The sequence below is a fragment of the Helianthus annuus genome, chromosome 7 (assembly GCF_002127325.2).
Source record: "Helianthus annuus cultivar XRQ/B chromosome 7, HanXRQr2.0-SUNRISE, whole genome shotgun sequence".
In the NCBI taxonomy this organism is placed as follows: domain Eukaryota; kingdom Viridiplantae; phylum Streptophyta; class Magnoliopsida; order Asterales; family Asteraceae; genus Helianthus; species Helianthus annuus.
In genome coordinates, this window is record NC_035439.2 from 147,697,931 (window position 1) to 147,724,264 (window position 26,334).

General features: G+C 35.7%; 1 protein-coding gene, 1 long non-coding RNA gene and 1 pseudogene across 10 annotated transcripts; all 3 read left to right on the forward strand.

Annotated features, from left to right (window-relative positions):
- Window positions 1-5,436: 5,436 nt before the first annotated feature.
- On the forward strand, window positions 5,437-14,445 carry LOC110869209 (annotated as a pseudogene).
- Window positions 14,446-15,851: 1,406 nt separating this feature from the next.
- On the forward strand, window positions 15,852-23,407 carry LOC110869210. Of its 9 annotated transcripts, none has more exons than XR_004863018.1 (12): window positions 15,852-16,115; window positions 16,460-17,478; window positions 17,548-17,607; window positions 17,732-18,495; window positions 18,589-18,641; window positions 18,737-18,839; window positions 18,947-20,514; window positions 21,122-21,174; window positions 21,255-21,317; window positions 22,241-22,424; window positions 22,515-23,233; window positions 23,332-23,407. It is a non-coding gene; the product is annotated as an uncharacterized LOC110869210 (long non-coding RNA). The 9 variants fall into 9 exon arrangements; XR_004863017.1 differs by having other exon boundaries at window positions 16,460-16,654; window positions 16,781-17,607; XR_004863020.1 differs by having other exon boundaries at window positions 15,853-16,267; window positions 16,460-16,654; window positions 17,319-17,607.
- An 870-nt stretch (window positions 23,408-24,277) lies between these two features.
- On the forward strand, window positions 24,278-25,019 carry LOC118480511. The gene is made up of 3 exons (XM_035975431.1): window positions 24,278-24,457; window positions 24,545-24,613; window positions 24,698-25,019. Exons 1-3 carry the CDS (start codon window positions 24,296-24,298, stop codon window positions 24,914-24,916), a joined length of 450 nt encoding a protein of 149 aa, XP_035831324.1. The 5' UTR covers window positions 24,278-24,295; the 3' UTR covers window positions 24,917-25,019.
- Window positions 25,020-26,334: the final 1,315 nt, after the last annotated feature.

Consider the following 26,334-nt stretch of genomic DNA (forward strand, 5'->3'; position numbering starts at 1 on the left):
AATCCTATCGGCATTTAAATGACTTCGATTTTTAAAAAGATTTTTTTAATAGTCAGAGTTTATTAGCTCACAATTGAGTCCGAGTTTATTTGTTTTGTTCCAAGTTTCTGTTAGGGATGAGATCGGTACGATACCGGTACCGTGCCGGTACCGATACCGTAAATACCGTTACCGAAATTGAGGAAATGTGGATACCGATTACCGTACCGTATTTATAGATTCGGTGCCGGTACGGTATCAGTATCGGTACCGGTATTTCGGTACTTTACCATATTGGTACCGCTTTGGTGTCATCCATTGTTTTACCTAAAAAAATTTCATGTGCAACCCATCCATCAATTACTGATTGAACTGGAGTAATATATAGAGGAATGTAAACAAAGGGTAAACATATTAAGTAGTCAAAAAAATCAAAAGGTAAACATTCATGGGTTCGACTTTTAACATCCAAAATCCAACATGTCTAAAAAATCATCATAATTGATTAAAAATAACCAAACAAAAGAAATTTGATATTGGTTTTTGTAAAACAATGTTCAAGAAAATATAACTTCATAGTGGGATCTAAGATAATAGCAAAATATATAAGTCATTAATAAATTCGGTACTAATACCGGTATTTACCGAAAAATACCGGTACCGATACCGTTTTTTACCGATACCGAATTTTGAAAAATCTATTACCGATACCGGTACCGTTTATGATCGGTACGGTACGGCATCGGTACAGTACCGGTATGGCACCGGTACGGTACCGGTATTTCGGTAAAAAATCTCATCCCTAGTTTCTGTGTTTCATCCTTTTTTCATTGTTTTTGTAGTCCAGGTTTCCGAGTTTATCTCTTTATTCTTAAAGAGTCCGAGGTTTGAGTTTTTTTTCTTGTATAAAAGTTCTGTTCCGAGTGAAGTTTATGAGAAACTTCCGAGTTACTTTTTAAGCCTTAAAAGGATCAGAGTTTGTTCCTTTAAACTTAATCTCCGAGTTTCTTTTTAAACCTGATGATCATGATTGCTCTGGTCCAGTTTCCCTCATCCGAGTTTCCTTGAGCTCAAACCATCCGCGTTTCTTTGTGAAACTTTAAGTCAGTTTCGGGTCACTGAACTTATGTTGTCCGGATTAAATGAGGGGACGAGACGCGGTAACGGTGGTCCACGGTATTCTTTTCAAGATTCTCGGAGTTCGGATTTGGTACTTACTAGAGTTTTGGGACAATCTTGGATATTATCGTGACTTGGCTTGAACGTTGACAGTTTACGAAGAAAAAGGGGGAGTAAAAATTTACTATTTTCTTCGTAAATATAAAGCTTGTGCATGAAATAGCTCGTGTGTGATGGAGTTTTGTCACGTGTGTTTATGTTATTAATCAAGTGTTGACGTGATGAAGCTGAATTCTTGGTTGACGACTAGTTGAAGATTGAGCCTTATTTAGTTGCTGTTTAGAGTAGAGAAGATTAGTTATGGTCTGAAATAATGTGGGGCTTCTTGATTTGAGGGGAAGGTCGGAGATGAAAGCCATCGGGGATTTAGCGGATTTATGAAGATAGGAGATTGATCATGAGGATACATGACAAGATGAGATCATACATGAAGGGTTGAATACTTTTGATCAAGATGGTGGATGTACTTTTACAAAGTTCGGTTTGTTATCGAACTGAGCTTCATGTTTTTGCGGAATTTGAAGTGTTCAAGGCTGGGCATTGGAAATTCAATGTTTCTTTCTGCTGTTGGTTAGGTTTGAAGATTAATGTATCGAGCGATATTCTTACATGTGGTTGTAGGTCGGTTCGCGTTAACTTGATTCAGGAGTAGATTGAGGGGGAGGATCTACAGTGTTTGATGTTGGATTCTTCGGGTTTCACAAAGCGGCCATTTAAGTGATCGTCAGCAAGTCTTTAATTAGAAGGGTTGAAGATCATTGTGCTCTACTTAAAAGATCAAGTCTCAGCTAAAGTTGAAAGCATGCATGATATCATTAGTCAAGGGGGAGTCTGTAAGTGCAGTATCCGGTGATTGAAGATTATCGATGCCACACAGAACTGATGCAACAGTTAAGGGGGAGACTGTAAGTGCAGTTCCTGCCGGGTAACTCTCGCTTATCAGTTCTGCGTCAACCAAAGCAGAAGTCCAAGTTAAAGTCAACGATAATGAAGAATTCAAGACCACATGAAGACCATGCACTGATCAAGGGGGAGTTTGTTAATGCACTTTGGGTGAAAAGTGCATTCCTTCCAATTGTTAGGGTCTTTATTGTACATATCTTGGAACTTAGTCCAAGGTTTATCCTTGGACAATTTGTCCAAGTTTTGGTCTAGAACTTTGTTCAGGGGTTTGGTTTTTGTCTGAGTTTTGTCCCTAGTCTATATATATGTGTTGTATAGGATTAGGGCAAGAAGGAAGATAGAACGGAGAGAAACTCTTGAGTGCTTGGTGCACCTCTCACAAGATCTCATCCATTCTCCTGGTGTGAATTCTAGAGAGAGAGAGACTATGTGTTAGTGAGAGAAAGCTAGGGTTTAGATCTTTGTGATCTAAACCAGCTTGTAGAAGATGATGTATACTCGTTTGGTATGTAATCTGTGATGATTGTATTGAAATGAATGAGTTTGTCTTGCATCTTCTTCTTCGTCTACCCTATTTTGTTCTTCATGTCTTGAATCAAGTGCAATGTTTGATGTTCATCATCGATCCAGTGCTTTCAAAACATTACACCCGTCCTGTTATCTAAACACTAACCAAAAACCAATCGTTTACCCAACTCGTTTAACTTGTTCAAATCGTTTTCAAATCGTTTCCAAATCGTTAACTCGTTTAAAATCGTTTAAATCATCCTTGTTTTAATTGTGAAAACTATATATGGTTGTCTCGCTAATAACATTTCGTGACTCGACCACCTCGTTTCTCACTTCTCGAGTTAATAAACCACCAAAGGGTAAGTTAACAAACATCAGATTCAGTCGTTACCCACAACCCCACACATAACCATGGGTGCAGTAAAATAACGGGATTTGTCAGATCCTATGGTACCATAACCTAATACTGGTCGGCTTGATCAATGCTAATGAATGTCATTTGTTATGTAACTACAGCCAACAAGTTTGTTCACTTTATTGAAATCGTTATTAGTTTTGTATAAACCATCTTAATTGTTTTTGAAAAACCATCGTTTAAACCTTGAAAATCATTTTATACATATGAATCACCCCAAAACAATTGAAAAGAGTAAAATAGGGGAAAATGTACTCACATGTAGTGCAAACTATCCTCAATCAATAGAACTTTAAACAACCTCAAGCAAACCAAAGGAATCAAGTAGCACCTAGTAATCGAACCACTAGTCAAACAATAGACGCCTAAATCGGACGATCGGATAGAATGAAGTCTCGTAAACCAAATGAGTGTTGGAACTCATGTGACATGGTTTAACAAAGCTTACATCCTAAATTGAAACCTAACCTAAGTGCTTTCGACCCATTGCGACCCATTAAGGTAGGTTACGCTACTTTAACGCGTCGTGCGCGCAATGCGCATTTGAGACGTCTAACTAGTCTTATGACAAGTATTACATGCCAAAACATGTTTAATTATGTTACATAATCAGTTACATGACAAAAGTTTGGGTTACATATGCTTAATTACCAATTATGTATGAAAAGGGCATTTTGGTCATTTACCAATGGCATATAAACTACCTATCATGCGACTAATTAAACCTAAGTGACCATAAGGTATAACCTCGGAAGGTTATTCCCTACTCTACTATGGTCACTTAACATGTTTGGTCGGATCCTAATAATCGACCAAACGGGTCGTGTTCGAAAGTCTAAGCGGGTGTTTAGTCCGCTTGACTTTCGGCTCCACACAAGCACTAATCTAAAAAAGTGACGAGCTAAACATGCTAGAACATGTTTAGTTAAGTTAGAAAACAGGTTTTGATATCAAAACAAACGGTTTTGATATCCTACAGTAGTTTGGTTACAAAATACGCGAGAAAACGCATTTTGGCCGAAACTACGACTCATCACTGAGCCTAGATAACGTGGTAATCAGTAGGTATAGTCACTAGGGACTATAACCATCGTGATTACGCTCACGTTATGAAGTTCAAACGAACTTCGCGTTGACCATAAACGGGTCAAAGAAGAAAGTCAAACGCAGTTTGACTTTAACGACAAAAACGAATGAAAAGAACAAAAGAATACTTACAAAAGGTCCCCGCAAGCTCTTGATCCGATTTACTCTCAGGTATGAAGCATAAACTTCAACTTAGAGAGCTAAAATCAGATTCAAGTGTGCTTTGGGAGGAAGTGAGGGTGGGTATTTATAGGAATTCAAGAACCGTTAAGATCGTTCATCGAAAACTGAGCTTTGATCTGGACCTTACATGTGTGCCCATGGTTTTCTAAAACCATGGGAGCCCCTAATATGAGTCATAATGGACTAGGTTCATTGAATACCAGCCCATGGTTTTGCAAAACCATGGGTTAAAACCATCAACACTTCAAAATGGATTAGGTTCATTGAATCTGGTCAGAAATTTCAAAAATGGTCCCTGCACTTGTAAAACTTGATTTTTTGCACTTTTAAGCCCCGTTAACCCCATTTCAAGGCTCTAAAATAAAGTTAAAGAATAGGGAACTCAAAACATGCTCAAAAATATCTCGGATGTCGGTTCGTTTGGTCGTACGGTCGCGTTATTCGCTTAATTACGACGGAAGTCGTAACGAACGCAAAAACGATCCAAATCAAGCGACGAATGGATTTTTATCATGCCAAACACTAAAACATAATATTTTAATGATTACATGAAATTTTGGATGTCCGGATATATTCAGAACGTAAAATAAAGTTGTGCACTTTTTGACGCTTTTAGTCCTATTGATCAATAAAGTTTATTTTAGCATACCGAACCCCTCAAAGCCTATTTCTAAGCTATGTAAAGGTTATATAGGGTATGTTTAACTTATGATCAAGTTCCAGAATGTTCGTTACTATACAAATCGGTATAGTTTCGCAGTTTGACACAAATAGTCCCTGCGATCGAACAAACTTGATTTCAACACACCAAACCATCCAAAACTTATTTCTAAGTTATGTGGAGGTTATTTAAGGTATGTTAAGCCTATTTCACTATTCCGGAGTGTTTGTTGCATTAAACTGGTTATATTTACGCATCAGTGCGCGTATAACCTTCCAGAAAGCGATTTAAAGCTTGAAATTGGAATCTAATTAAATTGAAAAATCACCAAACACAAATACACACGTAACAACACCAAAACACATATAATAACACTAAATCACATTGTTTTATTTATAATCAACATTGTTTTACATTGTACAACGATTTCAGAACACAGTTGTCACATTAAGGCCGCGAAGAGAAGTGGGAGTGGGAGGTTTGTTATTTATATAAAGAGGGGGTTTATAGGGATAATATTGAGATTGGGAATAAAATGAAGAATATAATGCTTGTTGGTGATGGGATGAAGTACACCATCATCACTTGTAGCCGGAGTGTTGGAGGCGGCTCCACGACGTTTGATTCCGCCACCATTAGTAAGTAACCGTTCTCTATATTTTTAAAAGACAATATGTGTGACTTTTAATAAGTTGAAAGTGTTTTAACACGTTTTGTTTCCATCTAACAACAGTTGTAACCGGGTCCGGATTCATTTCTCGTGGCATAACCTTCCGCAACACCGCGGGCCCACAAAACCACCAAGCCGTAGTGATGTCTGTCGTAATGGACATGCAAAAACCTATTTAAACTATTAGTATAGAATAAGCAGGGTATCGAACCAAGGGAGGACTGTGGAAAGCGTTTTTATGCTAAGTATTGATTAACTGTTACTGAATTGAGAAAATCGGTTTGTTTGATTTTAAGAAATAGCTAAATTAACGAATAAAAATTGTGTTTTAAATCAATGAGAAGAAAGATAGTTCCTCCAGATTTCAGGTTTTTCAGTTAACTTCAATTATGTATTTAATCGTAACCTACATAGACATAGGTGTTAATTTTTGATTAACTAATTGTGATAACCAACGACTAAGTACTCCGGTCAATACATAACGGGAGGTTATCGAATGATTATCAATTACAATTTACAAACCCTAACCCCATGTCAAATATATCCCAATTACTAGAACTCTCGGGAACTGAATGCTTAGAAATTAAGGTTTAAATAAACGCAATTGTTTACAATCAAATAATCAAATCAATGGTGAAAAGCATCGAATGCTTAGATCACCAGGTTAAAACGATTGTATCAAACACATAATATTCATTAACTTACAACAACCCTCCATCCGGAGGAAACCACAAAAAGTTTAGCCGCTCATCTCGGTTGAATGATCTTCACTAGCTTGATACCCGGTTGATCCCATCTCAATATCCATCCCTTCTTTTTGAAATAAAATAATAACAATGAATCCAACCAATATGCTTGTGATGATGAATTCCTTTTAATGTTGTTGACTTTTTTTTTTCTCTTTGCCTGCCGTCGAATATGATGATATGTTGTTGACTCCCCAACCTAGTTGTTCCTTGCCGCCACTAATGATGTTGGATAATGTGATGATGATGTTCTATTCGATGTTCAAGAAATATATTAAATCCTTCCACCCCAAAACCCTATGGCTGCAATGATGATTTTAATTATATGAAAACGTAAAAACCAAAACCCTCACATGCGTCCACGTGCTCGAGCCAGCCGCCCCTTGCATGTGCCATCCAAAAAAAATCCTCTTAGACTTTAGGTCTTGACACACCTGGGTCGTAGGCTACGCAAGTACCTCGTAACTTACGAGTTAAAACTTCTGTTTCTTTTATTTCCATTACATCTCCACTCGTAATATACGAAGCGCAACTCGTAGGCTACGATTTACAATTTCTGTTCCCACAATCATGAAACACCGACAACTCGTAAGCTACAATCTAAAAACCATAAGCTACGATCGAATTCCCTTTTAAACATCTCCTATTCACACCAACTTCCATCAAATAACACATCAATCCCTGTACTTTATTTCTCCTAATCTCCTTCATATACAAACACCAAATAACTTTCAACTTAATACCGAATGGCCCCTGAACTTATGATTTCATTGATTCTTGAATATATAAGCTTCACACAACTTTCATAAGTGACCGAATTAGTCCCCGAACTTCATTGTTCCACACTTCTTCCACCCGAGAGCCTTTATATTACCCGTACAAGCTTAAACATCCGTCTTTGAGCTGCGATATCCCATCCAGTGCTTATACTTTCATCTTTAACCCTCGTAAATGCACCGATTTACGTACTTTACCTGCAAAACACCAAATTCTCATAGTCACTTCATTCCAAGCAAATAAACACATCAAATACACATAAATCATTATATTTAGACACTCGAATGCTCGGGTTTCACCCTCTCCATCACATTCCCACACTTACCTTTGCTTGTCCCCAAGCAAACCAACTAGAACTACTCACCATAGCAACAACACCTCTAAACCTCTTAACCGATTCAACCTATTCAGTCCAAAGTCATACCCATCCCATAGACTGACACAATCGAGATTGACAGCTTGACAAGCAGCTAATGCAATTTCAAAAACTTAAGACTTGTCTATCTAAAACTAACATGTTTAAAATTAAACACATGCTACACACCCCTCACAATGTACTCTCCTCTCGGGCTAATATCTGGACTAGCGTGTAATGTGCTAGTATATAAACACTCAATAAGCAAACATGAAATCCTGCAATCATAAGCTTGTATGACAATCACACCTCCATTGTATCATCTAACATGACACATATCAAAAGGACTTTCGGGTTTTGGGCTTAGGGTAAAGGTAGGAAAATTTTTAGGTTCTTTTTCTTTTCTAATTGGCTCACAAACAACAACCAAACCGTGATACTTTATTCAAACACAGCTTATACTATTGGGTTGGTTTCTACCCAAGAACATAAACGACATTCACAATATTTCTATTTTTGTTTTTTTTCTTTTTCATTTTCCACATATTTTTCTATTTTCCTTTTTCTTCATTTTTTTTCTTTTTCTTTTTTTTTTCATAGCAATATTATCACGGTTGGGTTTTCACAATAAACAGTGGGTGAACAAACGAAAGGTAATTAGGCTCAACAGGGCTACTAAGAGAAATTTGGTGTAACGGGAAATCCTAATGCCTTTATCATCTATGTGCACATGTCAAATCCACAGTCTCAGCATGCATCGAATCATACAAGTTCTAACACAGAATAACACGTAGCCTGCACTCAACAAACGAATTCATCATATAATGTATCCTATCCGTCTACAGGCTCAAGATCTCACCAAGAAAAGGTAAAAAGGTTGACGACATGTAGCATATGCAATTAAAACATGTTACCCCTAGATAGACATCTCTTTTCAACTCATTTCCTATAGAACACTTGTCAAACCTACTCTCATGAAACTTAAAGGGACAACCATGACAAGGGACTAATCTAGTCTACTACCGGTAAGAAGCCTATTAGTGATTGAAACTTCAGGTTTTCGTATCCAATTAGCTTGTTCAAGGCGATGAAAAATTTTAAAATTTTAAAAATTTTCAATTTTTACCAATTTTCATCGATTTCAACCACATCTCAATCTCTTCAAGCTTTATTCACAATCCCTTCCCGGGCTCCCCCATCCCCACACTTGGGATACATTGTCCCCAATGTATGGTGCTTTTAAAATATAAGCCCGGGAAAACAAACCAAACAAACCAAACGGCTAACTCTTAAAACAAATAACTAAACACACTCCCATAACACACTAAAGTTTTAACACCACCAAAAACAAAAACAAAAACAAAACGAAACAGGATAGCGAAACACATGCACCTGATCAGAAACAAGTGAGTGTCTGTAGCGGTGTAACTGCTGCGATCAAAACCGGAAAATATGCATTCAATATAGGATTTTATGATGTCTCATCGGGGATGTTGCAAAACATCCCCACACTTGAATCATTGCCTCCGTGAAGATAAATGCGTAGAAACCTGTCAAAACACAACACACCAAACGAACCAAAACGAAATACAATACAATACTCTACATCCTCGGGCTGCCTCCCGAGAGCGCTAAGTTTTAGGTCTTCAGCCAGACCGTACCTGATGTACTCAGGGTGGTTCATCTGAACGCTTGCCTCCCCATTTCTCTCCATACATCATCGTCCAATCTTGTGGAAGGTTCGTAGCTCCACGCCAGTTGAGTTCAACCTCAGCCTTGTTGCCCCACTCACTCCCACTGTCGGGTGGTTTTCCCGCAATTGCTCTTCCTCTCACAGCTGTCTTGTTCAACTGCCTTCCATCATTCGTTAACTCAGACCTGCAAAAATTACCTCCACCCGAACCAATCTCATTAGTAGCACCTGTGGGACTCACATCATTCAGAAGATCATAAGCAATAGATTTTAAAAATACATTGAAATACAGCTTACGATTCTTGTAACTTAAAATTACCATCCCATTCCTGCAGTCGATTTGTGCATTTGCTGTATACAGAAACGGGCGACCTAAAATTACCTTCGGTTGTGCGTAGGTCGGTGCGGTTGCATAATCAACCACCATAAAATCGACCGAGTAGTAGAACTCGCCGAGCTGAATTACCACATCCTTTACAACCCCTCGAGGTTGCTTTAAACTCGCATCCGCAAACATGGCCATTTGATCAATTGCGTGTAACGGACCAAAGTCGTACTGGTCATAAAGGCTACCAGGAAGAACACTCATCCCAGCTCCATAATCCAACAATGCCTTGTGGATTTTGAACTTTCCCACTCGAATCGGGACGACCGGCTCTCCTGAGTCACACCCATCTCCATCCTCATTTGCGCCACTTAAACATGCAATCACATGGGAAACAGAAGAAGTTAAAAATTTATCATTCAAACTGTTTTTAGGAACGAAACTTACCCCGCTGACTGGTATATTCTTCCCGTGCTTGGGGTTCGTTTGAGTGTCACTGGGAAGCTTCCCGTTTTGCTGTTTCAACTCCTTCACATCGGTTGCAAGTTGGGCCATTTGTGTGGTTAATGACTGAACGGCTTTATCTCGCATCTCATCCTTTTGAGCAAGATTTTTCAATTCAAGCCTTTGATTTTGTAAATCAAGTTGAATTGCTTTCAACATCTCCATCATATCATTATTCACCTGACCATTACCTTGCTGGTAGTTCCTTTGATAACCGACGTTATTTTCCCTCTGATAGTTATTTTGATTTCGGGGCTGGTAATACTGATTGTTGCCTTGGGAACCCGGATACCTGTTCCCACTACTTTGCAGCATATTCACATCATCCTGCTTACTAATTATATTAGGGCACTGATCAGCGATGTGCCCTATATCCCCACAATGACCGCACAACGGGTATTGTCCACTAAAATCTGGTGGATTCTCTACTGCTCTCACTGTTGACTGTCGTGCACTTCTAGAAGATTGAGCCTTGCGTTTTGACGCCCTTGCGGTTCTTTCTAGATATTCCCAATCATCTTCTTCGTAATTCATTCCAAAAGTACCATTGGATATTGAATTTACATCCCTGGCATCTTCATCTGTTAGACCTTCATGGAATGTATTAATAAGCTCCCACAAATATATCTCATGATGTGGACAGTTCTTGAGCATCATTTTGAAACGATTGAACGCTTCGTGAAATAACTCACCGGGCTGTTGTCGAAACCCTCGAATATCCTTCCTTGCATTGTTAGTACGCAAATGAGTATAGAACTCATCTAAAAATTGTTGTTGCATTTCATCCCATGTGAAGATCGAAGCTGACGGTAGCGAATGAAACCATTGCTGTGCTTTGTCTTCAAGTGTGAATTGGAAAAGTACCAATTTCACATCATCAACTGAGAAACCTTGGCTACTAATTGTGTTGCAACGTGCATCATATGCAGCAATGTGTAGATATGGTTCTTCATGTTCGTGACCATGAAACTTAGGCAGACTGGATATCGATTGTGTTCGAACTTCGAATGACCGCCCTCCTTGTAATTGCGGGATCACAACCGGTGATGGGTTGTTAACTATAGCAGGCCTGAAGTGGCTCTCTATGCCCCGAACTGGACCTTGATTATGTCGTCGTGGAATTCCTTCTGGTAAAATCACCGGTCGATGTAGGTTTCGTGGCAGCGGTCTTGCCTGACCCTGCATCTGAGGTGCCGGCGGTGGTAACGGAATGTCCACTACCGGCCTTCTCGGAGCAGGCTGCTGATTGAGTGGGTCAGGTTGATGATATTGTTGTGGCATCTGTTGTATAGGCGTTGGTTGCACATATTGTTGATACCCTACGTTCCCTTGATTGACTCTCTCGGCCGCACCCAATCCGACTGTTTGCCTCTCGTAGTTACCCGTGTTAACCACTTGTCTCTCGTTTGGACCCATGTAGTTGTCATATTCCTCATAGCCATCATCAAAATCACCTGAGTTATTTCCTTGATCATAGATGGTTGATCTATAAAGATTTGGCATTGGCTGACTTTGCTGTGAAATAACCGGTCGAGTGGCTTGCTGAATTGATGTTGCATTAGGTGCTTGAGTTTGAATCGGTGATGGAGTGTCATCAGGAATGATTCTAACGTAAGGAGACGACTGCTGTAAATTGACAGTCTGGGTTGTAGTTGGGTGTTGAAGAGATGTTGTTTGGGTGGAAGTTGGTTGATTGTTATCAAAGTTTGGGAAAAAGGTTGAGAAAGATGGTACTGGAGATGTAGAAGTAGGTTGTGTAGATTGTGGTGGTGGTGGTATGGTAGTGTTTGGTGAAGGTTGGGTAGGTGTTGGCGAGAATTGTTGTGGTTGTGAAGTTGCGGGTTGTTTCTCCGGTGTTGCTAAGTTCTCCATTGCTTTAGATGTTGGTATAGGTGATTGTAGAATCTTGTTCTCACGATGTAGTACTCGTTTTGTATACTTTACTGTTCTCTCGATCTCTGGGTCGAACACTAATGGTGATGACTTCCCGGAATTTCGAGTATGATGCATACACTTACTAGATCACCTGCACAAACAAAAACAAGAAAACCTCGCGTAAATCTGAACAAAACAGAATAAACTAAAAAGACACTATTTTTGGATTTTTGGATATTTAACTAAACTAGAACTTAACACTAAGCACTTTGCACACGCCTCCCCGGCAACGGCGCCATTTTGATGTCTGTCGTAATGGACATGCAAAAACCTATTTAAACTATTAGTATAGAATAAGCAGGGTATCGAACCAAGGGAGGACTGTGGAAAGCGTTTTTATGCTAAGTATTGATTAACTGTTACTGAATTGAGAAAATCGGTTTGTTTGATTTTAAGAAATAGCTAAATTAACGAATAAAAATTGTGTTTTAAATCAATGAGAAGAAAGATGGTTCCTCCAGATTTCAGGTTTTTCAGTTAACTTCAATTATGTGTTTAATCGTAACCTACATAGACATAGGTGTTAATTTTTAATTAACTAATTGTGATAACCAACGACTAAGTACTCCGGTCAATACATAACGGGAGGTTATCGAATGATTATCAATTACAATTTACAAACCCTAACCCCATGTCAAATATATCCCAATTACTAGAACTCTCGGGAACTGAATGCTTAGAAATTAAGGTTTAAATAAACGCAATTGTTTACAATCAAATAATCAAATCAATGGTGAAAAGCATCGAATGCTTAGATCACCAGGTTAAAACGATTGTATCAAACACATAATATTCATTAACTTACAAAAACCCTCCATCCGGAGGAAACCACAAAAAGTTTAGCCGCTCATCTCGGTTGAATGATCTTCACTAGCTTGATACCCGGTTGATCCCATCTCAATATCCATCCCTTCTTTTTGAAATAAAATAATAACAATGAATCCAACCAATATGCTTGTGATGATGAATTCCTTTTAATGTTGTTGACTTTTTTTTTCTCTTTGCCTGCCGTCGAATATGATGATATGTTGTTGACTCCCCAACCTAGTTGTTCCTTGCCGCCACTAATGATGTTGGATAATGTGATGATGATGTTCTATTCGATGTTCAAGAAATATATTAAATCCTTCCACCCCAAAACCCTATGGCTGCGATGATGATTTTAATTATATGAAAACATAAAAACCAAAACCCTCACATGCGTCCACGTGCTCGAGCCAGCCGCCCCTTGCATGTGCCATCCAAAAAAAATCCTCTTAGACTTTAGGTCTTGACACACCTGGGTCGTAGGCTACGCAAGTACCTCGTAACTTACGAGTTAAAACTTATGTTTCTTTTATTTCCATTACATCTCCACTCGTAATATACGAAGCGCAACTCGTAGGCTACGATTTACAATTTCTGTTCCCACAATCATGAAACACCGACAACTCGTAAGCTACAATCTAAAAACCATAAGCTACGATCGAATTCCCTTTTAAACATCTCCTATTCACACCAACTTCCATCAAATAACACATCAATCCCTGTACTTTATTTCTCCTAATCTCCTTCATATACAAACACCAAATAACTTTCAACTTAATACCGAATGGCCCCTGAACTTATGATTTCATTGATTCTTGAATATATAAGCTTCACACAACTTTCATAAGTGACCGAATTAGTCCCCGAACTTCATTGTTCCACACCTCTTCCACCCGAGAGCCTTTATATTACCCGTACAAGCTTAAACATCCGTCTTTGAGCTGCGATATCCCATCCAGTGCTTATACTTTCATCTTTAACCCTCGTAAATGCACCGATTTACGTACTTTACCTGCAAAACACCAAATTCTCATAGTCACTTCATTCCAAGCAAATAAACACATCAAATACACATAAATCATTATATTTAGACACTCGAATGCTCGGGTTTCACCCTCTCCATCACGTAGCTCTACAGTCCGGGTCCGATTTGCGGTTTTGAAGGATACCAAGACACCCTCTACGTCCACTCACAACGACAATTCTACAAAGAATGCTACATTTACGGGACCGTCGATTTCATCTTCGGCAACGCGGCCGTAGTTTTCCAAAACTGCATGATCTACGGAAGACGGCCCATGACTTCCCAAAAGATCACCATCACGGCCCAAGGCCGAACCGACTCGAACCAAAACACTGGGATCTCTATTCAGAATTCTCGGATCATGGCTGCATCCGACTTAAAACCGGTATTGGGCTCATTTAAAACCTTCTTGGGCTGGCCCTGGAAGCAATATTCTTTAACGGTTTTTTCGAAAAATTATATGGATAGTTTGGTGGACCCGGCTGGATGGTTAGAATGGGATGCGAACTTTGCTCTTAATCTTAATACTTTGTATTATGGAGAATATAGGAACACTGGACCCGGTTCTTCGACTAGCCGGAGTGTCAAGTGGCGTGGAACTCGAACGAGGCTTCTCGGTTTACCGTTGCGAACTTCATCGCGGGCCAGTCGTGGTTGCCAAACACCAGTGTGCCATTCCATGGTGGACTTTAAGTTCTAAGTGAACTTTTGGTTGGATAATTTGTGTGTTTCTTTTGACTCTTTCTTTTCTTTTGGTATATATTAATAGAAATAAATGAATTTTTTACCATAAAAGAATTCGACCCATTCCCCAGTCTCCCGCACTGCTCAAGTAAGTGTGCGACTCCGTATGTTCATTATTAAAGAAAAAAAGATGTGGACTGGATTTTTCCTCCACGGCGATATATGTTGATTTGTAATTGTTTTCCTTGTTACAAATTTCTTTCATTCATGTAACAAGACTATAAGAGTTTACTCAGAATTTCTGGTTAATTATAATAAATCTCTGATTTATTTATTTCTTATAAAATTACCAACCTTTACTTGTATGATCTATAACTATGTCCCTTATACTTAACACATGCAAATTTAGATTGTGATGTTATAATTCTCATATTCAACAAGGAAATACCATAAAAATAAGAAAATAAGGAAAATCAAGTCTAAAATGATGAAAACAATGAACTTTATGTGATTATTAGGTCTTTGTTCTAGCGGTACCAAAATTTACGATGATCTAGAGGCTTTGGATTCAAGCCTGATACAAAGGTAATTCATAACTGACACACTAGTCCTTGAACAAGCCAGATAAAGTGAGTTGTAACTGGCTGAATCTAATACGTGTATGTTTTTTTTATTATGTAGGAGTAATGAGATATGTAAAATATGGATGAATAGTGGAAAATGACATAACGAGTGGGACGTTGTGGCATACACTTGTACTTGTAAGCTATATGTGTTGACTACTTTGACCTAATCGTGTTCACACTTAACAAGGTCGTAAACCATGAACATGACCTCCAAAGTCCAACCCACCTCATTTGGCGTCCGGACATGGCTCAATTGTAGTTTAACCTACATAACCGTTTGTTACAAAGGTTTCAAGTTGATTAACATGACCAACAACATACTACCCGTAAGTTATTACCATTTTGACCTAACTAATAGTCAACTCGTTAGCTATTAGTGTTGCTATTCCAGTTAGTTATATTAATGAATCGTTGATGTTAAATTTAACGATGAATACAAGCTGGCTGATTTGGCGATAAAAAAGCCGGACGCTATGGTGGCTCAAGATGGTTCAAGAGATTTTAAAACGATTAAAAAAGCAATAGATCCCGCGGTTCATCGGAGGCCCAATAGAAGGAATAATACATCAGGTGATCACCCAATGACAAATGAGGTCTAATGCAAAATTCAAACTTTTTAAAAATTTTCCACTTGAAACTAAAACATATATAACCGTAACATTCCTAGTCAAAATAAATGTATTTTTATTGAGTGTTGTATTAATTATATATATATATATATATATATATATATATATGGAACCCATTAAGTCTAACCAACCCTTAACTCAATCTTCACCATTGGATTTGGCTGAGATTAAGTCTCAGCCACTTAAACTCCTAAAAATAACTGTTGTGGTGGCAGTTCCGGGCAGTTGTGTACTCTCCCATGGTTTGCGGCCCATTTTCTCCACTAGGCACGGTTGCTATAAAATTGGGACGTGGGTAGAAAGCAGTTGCCGATGGGTAGAAACCAGTTGCCGAGCAGCCTTATATAATGTAAACCCTTGAATCAAAAACGCCGTACCTTCAATCGTTTGATTTATGGGTAAATATTGATTTGAAGTTTTGAAGGTAATGTGTCTATAATCCTATTTATTGCTCACTTGATTGATTCCCTCGAACAGACTTCAGACTTCTGAAATCTGATTAGTTTCTTCTTATTGAATCCTTCGATAATATCTTCTTAAATCCATTGTGTTAATTACTTGATGGAAGTGTTGAAGGTAATTTTTCTATCATAAATAGTTTCTGCCCTAAATCAATTTGCCCTAATTATGCCCTGGTCTATTCTATTAATTTGCTCAATAAACATTCATAGATGTCAAGTATGTTGAAAGTTTAAATTTATAACTGTTTTTTTTTTCAGCGTTAATTTTGTTGTTCAATGTACTAACTGTAGTTGATTTTTTGGTTAGGATGATGAAGAAGAATCCTTAGGCACGAAAAGAACATGTGACAACATTGGGAGGTGTTTTGTAAGCATTAAGTATTCATATAAAGATGGTGAATCTGAAAATTTTGATTGCTGTAGTGATGTTTCTAATAATAATCTTTGTGGTAACTGGTAAGATGCCCTTTGATGGCCCTTTCACGAGCTTCCCAATCGAAAGGTATATCCCACACTATACCATATGAAAGTTTGTACCTTTCAATCCTTAGTTCATCGGTATTGATCATGTTTAAACTAAAATGGGGGATAATATGTTTCTTTTTGTTTCTGTCACTTATGAATACAGCACACAGAACGGGCTAAGGCTACAAGGACTCATGTTTTAAGTAGTAAATTTTGAGAAGCACTTTGAAATCAGCCAAAGTTAATTCATTTGTTTAAACTTTTGAAGTTATGTTGGATGTGTTGTGTTATTTTGATTGAAAGGTGTAAGTATGCTATTCTATCTGCTGTTTCTTTTTGTGTTTGAATCTCGTATTTGGATTTTGAGGTTAATTTTTTATAACATAATTAAAAATTGATTGATTTAACAGATACAGTTTAGTGGTCATTTTTTGTAGAAAAATCCACTTAGATTTATCCACAGAGTTGCTTTCATGGTTCTGAATCCGGGTTCATTACGAGTATTAGAATTACGTCTACTGTTTACGGTAATTGTTCTAAATTAATGTGAGATTAGTTTGCATGTGTTTTCTTGGAAACCTAGGGTTATAGTTATCGGAACCTTCCCTTTATATGTTTTATAAATTGTTATGATTCAAGATGCGAACTTCTTTAATAGATTATCTTTTGGAATTATGATAGTTTTATGACTAAACTTGCAGGGCTCTTTTTTTAAATGCTAAGTGCATGTATTCGGTAGTTGATGGTTATTCTGTTTACATCAAGGGTCTCCCAATGAATGCTACACCTGCTTTCTTGGAGAAAGAGTTCAAGAAATTTGGTCCTATTACGCCAAATGGCATTCAAGTTCGAAACAACATGGTACATATCCATTTTATTTTTTTCTAAGCGTTTGAACCGTTTTTTTTTTTTTTTTTTGTAACTTTGCAGGGATTTTGTTTTCGCTTTGTTGAATTTGAGGTGCCTGATGCAGTTCAAAAGGCGATTCAGGTGTGCACCGGTTTTTGTTTATATGTTACAATAGATAGAAAATGCTAAAAAATTGTCTATTGAATATTTCATTCATCTCCAAACTTATTGTTATTCTTGTGACATGTGTCTTATGATGTTTTAGGCGTCGCCAGTCGCGATCAATGGATGCAATGCTGTTGTTGAGGAAACACGCTCGACAAACACATATGCAATTAGATTACATGTGGCAAATGGATTGGTTAATGGGTTGAAATATTGAGTAACTTGGATCATAGTAGATAAAAGCATTGAGAACATATTATTAAAGCATATAGGTATAATTTTCTTGAAACAGTAGCGCGTGGGAGATTTCCTATTTGAAGGGGCGGTGGATTCAGAAATGAAGGAATGAGGGGTCGTGGAAACTTCACCGGCGGTAGAGTGTGCAAACGTGATTTTGGGGGCAACAGGTGTGGTGGTCGTGGTGGTGATGGATATCAAGGGAAACCAGGGAATGGGTGTTAATAAGAATATGGCATCACGGGTTCCTGCCAATGCTCGAGTGATGGGGGGGGTTTAATGACTTTGATTTACTCTTATTGGCTTAGTTAGGATTTTTTTTGGCTATTTGTCCGGTGTGCAGTTTTTTTAGCGTCATGTCATATTGGGTGCAACACCTATGGCTGCATTCCAAATATGCTTGCAGGTGTGGCTGACATCATCACTTCTTGCTGATGGGTTGGTAGTTGCTGAACAGGTAGATGTTGTTTGTTTTGTGTTATGGTTCAAGTGGCAAACGATCTACCAGAACCGAATGGTGTCCAGGAACCTTTAGACCCGCGTAGGACTTGAACGAAGCCTCTATCATTAATCGGTTTCACTTTTTTGTTAATCTGTTCTGCTCAAGATTTTGAAGCGTTCATCATGGTTAGTATAAATGTAAATTGGTTGAGGTAGTTTAAAAATTATAAATTTGGAGAAATAGGTAATACTCTCTATTTTTTGCCTTTGTTTTCTCAGAGTTCGTAATTTCCGCCATAGGAGAAAAATTGCTTGCGAAACACATCTTAAAGGTTCTTTCATTTTTCAACTTTTGAGGTCATTTTTTCCTTTTAATGTTAATTTTATGTATAAAAAGTTTATTGAAGCTAATCAAATTCTTTTATAGGAATATCATCTGTTGTATCTCAAAGTCAAGAATCTTTGTTAATGGTAGCTGGGTAGGGGATCCACTGCAGAGCTCTTGGTGAGGACCTCATGACCTTGAGACAGTTAAGGCTACATTTTTTTTTTTTTTACTTTGTACAACAAACCCACTCATTAAAATCACGAATATGTGTTAGCCTATTGGCCTCGCCTAAATCCCAAATATATTTAGGCAGGTTGATGCATTTGGAAAAGACTCATTTGGGGAAGCAGAGAAAAGATCTCAAGGAAGTCAACACTCAAGTAGTGGATCAAATAGGGTCTGCTCCTTTATTGTATATGGAAAAATGGACGGGATGACCCATTTTGGTAAAGGGTTGAGGCCAAAATGATTACTTTTACATACTCAATGTTGAAATTGTCAACAGCCCGTTTAAAGACTCAATGTTGAAGTTGACTCCAACGTTTCTTTTTCAAGTTTTTAAGCATATTATAAGTATAAATGTGAACTCATTTGATGAGTTCATATCCACACATTTTAGATCTTTTTAAATAAATATTTTTTTTCTTTGTAAATAAGAAAAACTTATGTCATTCCAACGCTAAAAAAAATCCGTCCACCGGACGGGTATACCACTAGTAATACATAGGATCGGGACAGTAAAACCCACTTTTTTTAAATAAAGAACTGGGAGCTTGGAGTAAAGGTTAATGAGTTGATAAATTTTGGGTAATGAGCTTGCAGGTGGGCTTAATTCTTAAAAGATTGGTTAGTAATGGTCCAATAGACTAATAGGTTTAGAAGGTTGATATTTGTTAATATATTAATAAGCTATTGTTTTACTTTTGTTAATATATATTTTTTATATCTGTAAAAACATAAAATAAAAAAAGTTAGATTATTCTTTTTAAGTTATGTCAAAAATTTTCATGGGTGTCATTTGAATTTTGATTTCACAAAAGATCATGGATGTAGGGTTCCACGCATACACCTTTTTAGGTCTGCCCCTCTGTTTCTAAGATCATTAGCTAATAGTTTCATGTTTACGTGTTGATCTTTATCTTGAATATTTGAATTTGTGACTTAAAAGGCAAACCTTCTGAAGCAAATCACAACATGGGTATAGATTTATTTGTCAAGAATCTTTAGGGACCGATCAATTCATTTCAAACTTAGATTGCAAAATTAATGACTCAGAATGTGTTGTAATAGTAAAACGCAACAAGTAAATATTTGTGTTCATAGATTCATTCACGTTGTTACTATATAATAAATCAACAAAACCCGTCCAACGGACGGGTATTAAACTAGTTAAAGTATTGTGTTTTCTAAGAATTATGATCTTTAGATATTACACTTATTCTAGAATCTATATCTATATATATAATAAACAAAACCATTGAGGGACACTTGTCACCCTATGGTTTAAGACAACTCAGCTGCACATGTGGCAGTACATGTGGCATAGGTAGAATTGAAAGATTGGGCAAGCTTCTCTCATACGATTCGTTACTCTCTCTTTCTCTTTCCAATTAAACCATAATAATCAAAAATCGTCTGTGTCTCTCTCTCTCTCAATACCATCGGCGATAATCTTCAATCGGATCTTTCATTCATCATTCAACGGATTTCAAGACTCTAAACTCGACGGTAATCGTATTTTGTTGTTTGATTCTATTATTTTGTAGTTCGATTTGTCTGTTTTCGTTTACACTTTAATGATAGTTAGGTTTTTAGTCGAACCTTCAATCGGATCTTTCGTTCTTCATTCAACGGATTTCAAGACTCTAAACTCGACGGTAATCGTTATTTTGTGGTTTGATTCTATTATTTTGTAGTTCGATTTGTCTGTTTTCGATAACAGTTTAATGATAGTTAGGTTTTTAGTCGACGGCGATGTTATTTAGGGTTTATCATCCACGTTGATAGTACGAAGTTGATTTTTGATAATACTCTTATTATTTGGTTGTGGAAAATGCTCTTATGACTTTTCTTTACTGATTGAATTTTTTTTTAGTGCTTGATTTATTATGATTATAGTTAGGTTTTTAATCGGTGATATTAGGGTTAAATGATGAGTTAGTTAGTGAATGTTTGTTAAATATTGAATTTATGTTGTCTATTTGTTTTTTTTATGCAGAAGATTTATTTTGGTTTGATTGTATGATTTTAGTTCCATCTTTTGATGAACACGTCCTCTGTTGTTAGTTATTGTTGAGTATTAAACCGCGGTTGATGTTTTTTTTGTTTACATCTTGAATGTTATTTGAAAAGTCTCTTCATATGGACTGGTTGTTTTTTGTTTTAGGAGAGCACATTGATTCTTGATACTGAATATTTAAATTGATACGCAGAGTTTTGTTGTTTATTTTTTTTACTAATCAGTTTGTATTTCGTTTGAAGCAGAGATGGTGTACGGATTCGCAGCCCGTGTGTGGAAGAACGACAAAAAATCGCTGGTTAGTATAGATATTATAACCATTTATAATATCACTAATATTATAATTGCCATTAACGAGTTTGCCTTTTCCTTTTACAGAAACTTACTGCTGATTTTGTTAAATGGATTACAATTGAATGCTTCACAGTTGAGCTGGTGAAGGTATGTGGTAGATGTTGGTAGTATATGTTGAACAAGTAGGTTGTTTTTAGACAATGATTAGTAGTATTTTTTTTTGTTCGGTCATTATGATGATCATTATGACTTGATATATTTTGGTGATACACTAATACTTTTTTTTGGCTATATTTATCTGTGGCTATTATCATCCGTAGAATTAGGATGCGTGTCTCCTGATATTGATAATGTTTTTTGCTACATTTTGGTGTTTATATTTACTTCCCTACAACTTGGTGACTTATGCATTTTAAAATTAAGTGATCCAGGATTGAAATTGTGTGTTTGGTATAGTAACCGGTACTTTTAAAGCATTAGTAAAAACTGGTGAACAATAGTTTTGGGTTATGTTTGGTTAATTTCAGTTTTTTAAATCAAGAAATGTCATTGGTAAATAATTTTTTTAATTGTGAAGTTTCTGTTTTCAATTGTATAGTTGTTTAAAAACTTTAAACGTTATCCTTTAATCAAATATTTCTTTTGTAAGTTTTAATTTAGTAACGGTTTTGACTTTCAAAATTCTTAATGCTGTTTTATGTATTTTTGGAAGGAAAAAACAGATTTCAAAATTCTTAATATGGATTTTAAAACTTTAAACTCATTGTAATTACGGTGATTATTTTTTTATTAATAACTTTATTTTTCAACTTTACAAATGTATTATTTTATAAATTTGAGTTTTCTATTAATAATAGTATTTAATTACGCTAAGTATTTTTTTTATTTTCAAGTTACTCCAATTTTTAGAAATTCTACTAAAGTATATCCATTTCTATAAATATCTCTTTATAATTACGGTAATTATTTATTTTATTAATAACTTTAATTTTCAACTTTACATAAATAATTTAGCTGATTTCTTATATATATGTACATACTGATTACAATTTATTTCATCCTCAAAACAGTTTCATCATATCCTGGTTCTATTTCATCGAAATGGATGAAAATAATGTGAGTATGTTAAACAATCTTGATTGGAGATCAAAGTTGTTTACCATAAAGGTCAAAGTTTTAAGACTCTGGATGCGTGTGAATCCAAAGAGAGAAGGCGAAGTACTTGCTATTGAAATGGTGTTGATGGATGAGCAGGTTAGAGTTTGAATATCATTTTAATCTTAAACATTTATTTGACTTTATTTGTTGATATTTATGTTAACGGTTTTTGTTTTTTTATATTAGGGGACGAAGATCCAGGCTACTGTTTGGAATAAGTTTATGAAAAAACATGAAATTTTGCTTAAAGAAAATGAGTCTTATTATATTTATAAATCTCAACTTTCTGTGATTAAGTCTAATTTCAAACACTTTGGCAAGCAACATGCTATTAGCTTAAACTTTGATACATCTGTTAAAAAGTGTGAGGACTTTGATGGAAGTGCGCACGGTATCTGTTTAGCATCATTCCAGTCCATTAAAGCCGGTGAAGTGGATGTCAACTATCGAGTTGGTTTGTACTTCATCATATATAACAACCACATCGGCATTTCTGAAAATATGAACATATTTTTTTAAAATTATGGATTTTGTGTTGAGTATATTTGGGTTTGATCAATTTCTGTCTTTTACGGATTTTATTGGATATGTAGATGAATGGTCTGAACCAGAGGCGACGAAAACAAAGATGGGAAAAGATAGCAAATATATGAACTTGCAATTGTTGGATGAAGAGTTTATTTATTGATTTACCTAATTTTTGTTCATTCGAAGTTTAGTATTATATATTTATTCTTTTATGATATCCTTTGATTTTTTAAATTTCTATTCATGTAGGGGTATTAAATTAAACTGCACCTTATGGGACGAGTACTATGATGAGATGTTTGACTACATTCAGAGCCATAAACAGGAAGTCCATGTTGTTCTTCTTGTGCAGTTTGGTAGTTTCAACAAGTATAAAGGTATTTTAATGTTTATAATCTTGGTTTATTTTACATAATTTCTTATATGATTTTTTAAATTTCAATTTCCATTAATTTATATTAACTTTTTTTCTCAGGGAAGACAACACTCTCTAATGCTTTCCATATAACAAGATTGTTTATCAATGCGGACATAGAGGAGATTCGGTCATTCAAAACCAAGTAAATATGGTTTTAATTAATAAGAACTACTTAATGATGTTAAAATTTTAATATTTTATTTTATTGTAAACAGGTTTGTGGAGAAGATATGTAAAACATCCTCTAATGGCCAAAAATCAATTGGTTCATCAGGAAGTATCAGTGTTGCAGACGATTTTTTAGTTAAGCATCCGTTTTCCAATTTCCGTGATGTTACTTTGTTTGAAGAGGTATGTATCCAATTTTAAATGTTTTAAATAAATACATTAAAGACACTATTTTTATCAATTTATACATTCAATCTCTATTTTCCTACATTTAATTTTAGCCATGTGAGGTCATAGTTGTTGGTACCGTCTTGGGTATTGATGATAAAGACGACAGGTATTACCTTGGTTGTGAAGAATGCAACCGAAAGGTGGAAACAACCTTGGTCATAGATGAGGCTGAGGACGGTGCTGAGGAACCCAAGTTTAAGCAGGTTTTGGTTTGTTCAAATCCTGAATGTCCAAAGGAAGTTGTCGGTGCGACACCAGTGTAAGTTAATGGTATTTGTTGTTAATTTATAATCGCTTTGCTTATATTACCAGTTTTTACCAATGTTAATTGAATCTATTTTGTGAACTACTTTTTGTCCATTTAGTTTTAGGATTCCGATCAGAGTACAGGATTTTGCAGCCATTGCGTCATTGACTTTATTTGACCGTGAAGCCTGAAAAATGTTTGGGATGACTGCAATTCAGCTGCTTGAGAAGTCAAAAGTGGAACAGGTAAATTATGTTAAATCAGTTTCTTTATAAGTTGTTATATATGGTACATATTATTAATGTCGATATATGATATTTATGTTTTCAATAAATTTTAATTCACGTATTATAGGCATCTTCGTAAGAGAAAATCATGCCCTATCAGTTTAAAATTTTGAATGATAAAAAGTATGCTTTCAAGATTCAGATTAGTCACTTCAATATTGACAACCACACTGATGGGTATGCTGTTCATAAGCTGGTGAATGATCCAGCTATTATTGAATCTTTGGAGAGCCGAATTCCAGCTGATCAGGTTAAATTATACCAACCTTTTAATTAAAGACATCTTAGAAAATTATTTATTTTTGTTGTCTCTGATTTATTATTTTATGAATTGAAGGGTGTGGACGAGCCGGATGCTAATGTTTCACTTAGCGATTTATCAACTCAAAATCCTTTTGCTCTAAAGGTATGTAATAAATCTTAATTTCATAAAATACCAAATTTGTTATAGATTTTTTTTTTAGTTTCTAATGTTGAATATATCATACAGGAGGCTGTGGATTCTATTGGGGATAGCTTCACACCCGATTGCACATCTAAAGATTGTTCAAAGACTTCGTCTGCGGAACTGAAGCGTAACCTTGCGGACGTTTATGAAGTTGAAGAAACCACGTCTCTATCATCAACGAAGGTTAAAAAGACTGGTGACGCATATGTCACAATTGATGGTGTGGAAACCATCATGTTGGTTCCAAAGATTGAAAAGTAGTTCATGTTTGAAGTATGTGTTGAAAAAACAATTTGGCTGTTTTCCTTATTTTGATTGTTTGGTTTGGTTTGGATGTTTGATTGGTTAGGACAATTTTTGTTATGGTTGGTTGTTTTCTTGGTTGGTTATTGGACAAAGTACTCTTTGTTTTTTGAATATTGCATATGATTTATAATAATTTAAGGTTTATATTTTGGTTAAGTTATGTTTGTTTTATTGTTTTGCAAATTTGTCAAGTTTTATTATATACACAAAAAATGATTATCCAGGTATAAATTTTGTGTTTTATAAAGTATTATTGTTAAAAGTGTTATTGCTTTGGTTTTATTTTTAAATACCAATTACACATTTCATATGAACTAATTTAAATACTATATTAATTTTATAATTAGTAAAACTATATTTTTAAGGATCTTCAATATTTTCAAACATATAATATGAGATTATTAAAAAAACGTCGAATTTTAAATAAGTTACCAACAAATAAAATTGTAAGAATTTGTTTCCTTTTTTAAACTATATAACCGAAAATCTTCAATTTTCCAGAATAAAATCAGCGAAATATTTATAGATTTACCTCCAAATTATTTTGATTTAAATTGTTTCCTTTTTAAAACTTATAACCGATTTTTTTTAAAATTTTAAACTTTCCTTTTTTACAATACACTTCAACACTATAAGAAGCTCTCTTCTTATTTCATACTACACACACTTAATGTTTTAGTCTAAAAACAAAACACCCTATCACAACATTCATGCATTTTTGAAGTTTGATCTTTCGTAATTTCTCATACACGTAAGTGTTGTCTTTCTGTGTTATATTTATACATTTAAGTTATTCAAATACCTATCTTAATTCATTTGAATGTTCTATATGATACAAAATTAGGAAATGCCTAAACGTGCAAAGCCTCAAACGTTACCTTCATTTCCACTTCCTACTGTTGCCCAACCTTCGAATAGTACGTATTTTATTCTTATTTCTATTTACGAATATAATAAAAAATCGTATAATATCTAAATATGTTACGTACCGTTAATTTTACTTAAATTGTTTTAGTTGGTGTTGGTAGAAGTCCTTTGTTTAAGATTACAAATGGTAATGTTTCCAATTTTCTAGACATGAACTAATTTTGTTTTCATAAATTGCCTTATTTTTTATATGCATTTTATTTTTCAGTTCATCCTAATCAAGTTGAGCGTCAAGAGTATGCTAAACGCAGAAAATTAAGAAAACTATATTTGGATAATAAAAGACTTAAAACAAATAATAGATCTTCGAGTTCTCAAAACGTCATTCGATCATCCAACATTTCAATATCCGATACAAATGATTGTCGTGTTGTAACACCAATTCGATCATCCTCTTATATCAATACCATGGATAGACGTATTTTGCCAACCACACCGTTACATCA

Coding starts and splice junctions, on each gene's coding strand:
- LOC118480511 (XM_035975431.1), top strand. CDS start 24,296: ATGCCCTATCAGTTTAAAATTTTGAATGATAAAAAGTATGCTTTCAAG. Junction 24,458..24,544: donor GCCGAATTCCAGCTGATCAG/GTTAAATTATAC, acceptor TATGAATTGAAG/GGTGTGGACGAGCCGGATGC. Junction 24,614..24,697: donor AAAATCCTTTTGCTCTAAAG/GTATGTAATAAA, acceptor TATATCATACAG/GAGGCTGTGGATTCTATTGG.